The sequence below is a fragment of the Pygoscelis adeliae genome, unplaced genomic scaffold (assembly GCF_000699105.1).
Source record: "Pygoscelis adeliae isolate BGI_AS28 unplaced genomic scaffold, ASM69910v1 Scaffold149, whole genome shotgun sequence".
Taxonomy (NCBI): domain Eukaryota; kingdom Metazoa; phylum Chordata; class Aves; order Sphenisciformes; family Spheniscidae; genus Pygoscelis; species Pygoscelis adeliae.
Genome location: NW_008825494.1, coordinates 1,720,152 through 1,722,599, shown reverse-complemented (window position 1 = coordinate 1,722,599; position 2,448 = coordinate 1,720,152). Strand labels below are relative to the sequence as shown.

General features: G+C 47.5%; 1 protein-coding gene across 1 annotated transcript in view; it reads left to right on the top strand.

Annotated features, from left to right (window-relative positions):
• SHOX (short stature homeobox) overlaps window positions 1–2,448 on the top strand; it is a 7,569-nt gene that overhangs the window by 3,430 nt on the left and 1,691 nt on the right. Inside the window, exon 2 of the mRNA XM_009331301.1 lies at window positions 153–370. Coding sequence (XP_009329576.1) covers window positions 153–370 — 218 coding nt within the window. The remainder of the gene's footprint in view (window positions 1–152; window positions 371–2,448) is intronic.

The window sequence follows — 2,448 nt, the reverse complement described above, 5'->3', positions numbered from 1 at the left end:
GCCCGGGGACGCCTCTCCCGCCCGCCGGTTGCCCCCGCAGGTTGCGCTGAGTTTGGGGACGAAGAGAGGGGAGGGGGGTGACCCCCGTGTGCTGCGGAGAGAAACTTCGGAGAGGTGCGAGGGAAGGCTCAGTGTCGTTTTCCCCTTCCCCCTCCCGGCAGGGATCTACGAGTGCAAAGAGAAGAGGGAAGATGTGAAGTCAGAAGATGAAGATGGACAGACCAAGCTCAAACAAAGGAGAAGCAGAACCAATTTCACACTAGAGCAGCTGAATGAGCTGGAAAGACTTTTTGATGAGACTCACTATCCGGATGCCTTCATGAGGGAGGAACTAAGCCAGAGGCTGGGACTGTCTGAAGCTAGGGTTCAGGTAAGAGAAAGGCTCTGTTCCTGGAAACGTCCTCTCCTCACTTCCTAACTGCCAGCGGATCCTAGCACAGTGCCCCGTTCCAACCAAAGCGGGGAGGTGAAGGCAGAGACGACACGTGTGATGGGGAAGCTGTTTGCAACTCCGCTGTACCTGTCCTGCCAAACCGTAATTCTGCTCTGGGAGTGTCTGCCCGTGCCTTGCATTTCCGAGGAAGGCCGTTAAATTTATTTTATTTTGTTTGGGGGGGTGGTGGTGGTGGTGATAGTGGTGACAAGTCTCTAATAACTGAGCATCTAGCTATTTTTTATTGAATTATTGTATTTTTCCTTGCAAACGTGCCATTAACTCTCCCTTAATCCTCACTTTCTTCCCCCTCCTCCTTTTATGGGGCCGTTATGGAAAAAAAAAAAAAAAACAACAGAAAACAATCGCCGTGAATAAGCCTAGACGGTTTGGGTGCTGAGGGACGGGATTAGCCGGAGCCGGGGGAAAGGTGCCCCCTCTGATTCGCGCAGCAAGCGTATGAATGCATGGCACCCCATCTGGTGGAGTCTCCCCCCGTCCCTCCCATCCCGCTTCAGATACAGCTAAATACCAATTAGCCTTCGAAACCTTGAAAATAGGTCCGGGTTGCTGTAGTTCTGGGGCCATCGGAGCCGTCTGTTTGGGTGGCTCCACATGGATTATTTTCAAATTCGATTTTCAGTTTCATGCAGGGGAAAAATATCCCCCACCCCTTAAGCCAACTAGGGAATGCATCCCCAAAACAGATGTCGCGTTCAAAAAGAAAACCCTAGAAATAATTAATAAGATCAACCTGTGGCTCTGAGCAGGCCCAGAGCAGGAGAAACCTGAAGGAAATCCTTTTTTAGGTTATAAGTCTGTGCTTGGCCTAACAGACCCAAACCAAACCAAAACCCACGAAGAAAAACTCACCAAGCCACCCCCCCGACCGAGCAAAACGCCTTCACGCCCTGGAGACAAGAGATGCGCACGCATATGTACATCTGTCTATACGTGCGTGCGCGTGGGTACACCTAGGTGCGGGTGTGGCTGCGAGGGCATAGGTGGACGTCTCCGTGCCTACCCCCATCCCAGGGCACAGCGGGAAGACAAGAAATACAGCCCCGAGCTAGAGCGGGGAGAGGGGTCGCCTCGTCCCCCTCCTTAGACGTGACCCACCACGGAAGGCACCCGCTCAGCGAGCCTTTGCCTGAGTAAGCGGCTGTCTCGCTTTAAACAACTGCCTCCTGGAGGCACCTCCCGAAATAAATAGAGTAGCTAGGTCGTTTTCTTTCTTGTTTTGGTTTTTTGGGGGTTTTGGGTTTTTTTTTTTTTTTTTTTTTTTTTTTTTGAAGGCTCTTCTCTCCCCTCAGCTCTTGCCTCTCTCAGTATAAACGGAGCTGGGCGAGGGATGGTGCCGGGCACATGCCTTAGGAAGGGCGGCTCGCAGGGGATATTGCAGGGGTTCAGAGTGCTGCTGGCCTACTTTCTCCTGGAAGATTGATCTAACCACACCATATAAATTAATGAAAAGATTAAACTTTTGCTGAAGGGGACATCAACTCTTATGTCATCTTCCCAGATCTTCTTACTTGGGCTCTGTAATATCTTTCCAAGGCCTTGATGTACTGTTTCTATAAAAATAAATTACTTGTAATTGAATTCCGCACTCTTTCTTTCAAGTACTTTATTACTGAGCAGCACCTTAACAGGATGTTCATAGTTACAGGAAAATTGGTGCTTCAAGTGCTCGCAGATCTTAAAACGGCACACCAAAAAAAAAAAAAAAAAGAAAAAGAAAAAAAAAGATACTGATTCAGGTGGAGATTATGAGAGAGATTAAAAAAAATAATAAATTTAATAATCTTACAAAAGAGGTTTGAATGAAAATAAAGCTAGAAATAAAAGAAATATCAAGAGGGAAAAGAGGAGAAGTTGATAATTAATTAGGAAATAAGCAGAGCGCTTGATATCCGTCAAGAAATGAAAGCGGAAAAAAAGAAGGAGAAAGGGGGAAAAGGGAAAGGTCTTTTTTTTAATACTTTCAGAATTGTTCTCTAATTCCTATCTGAACC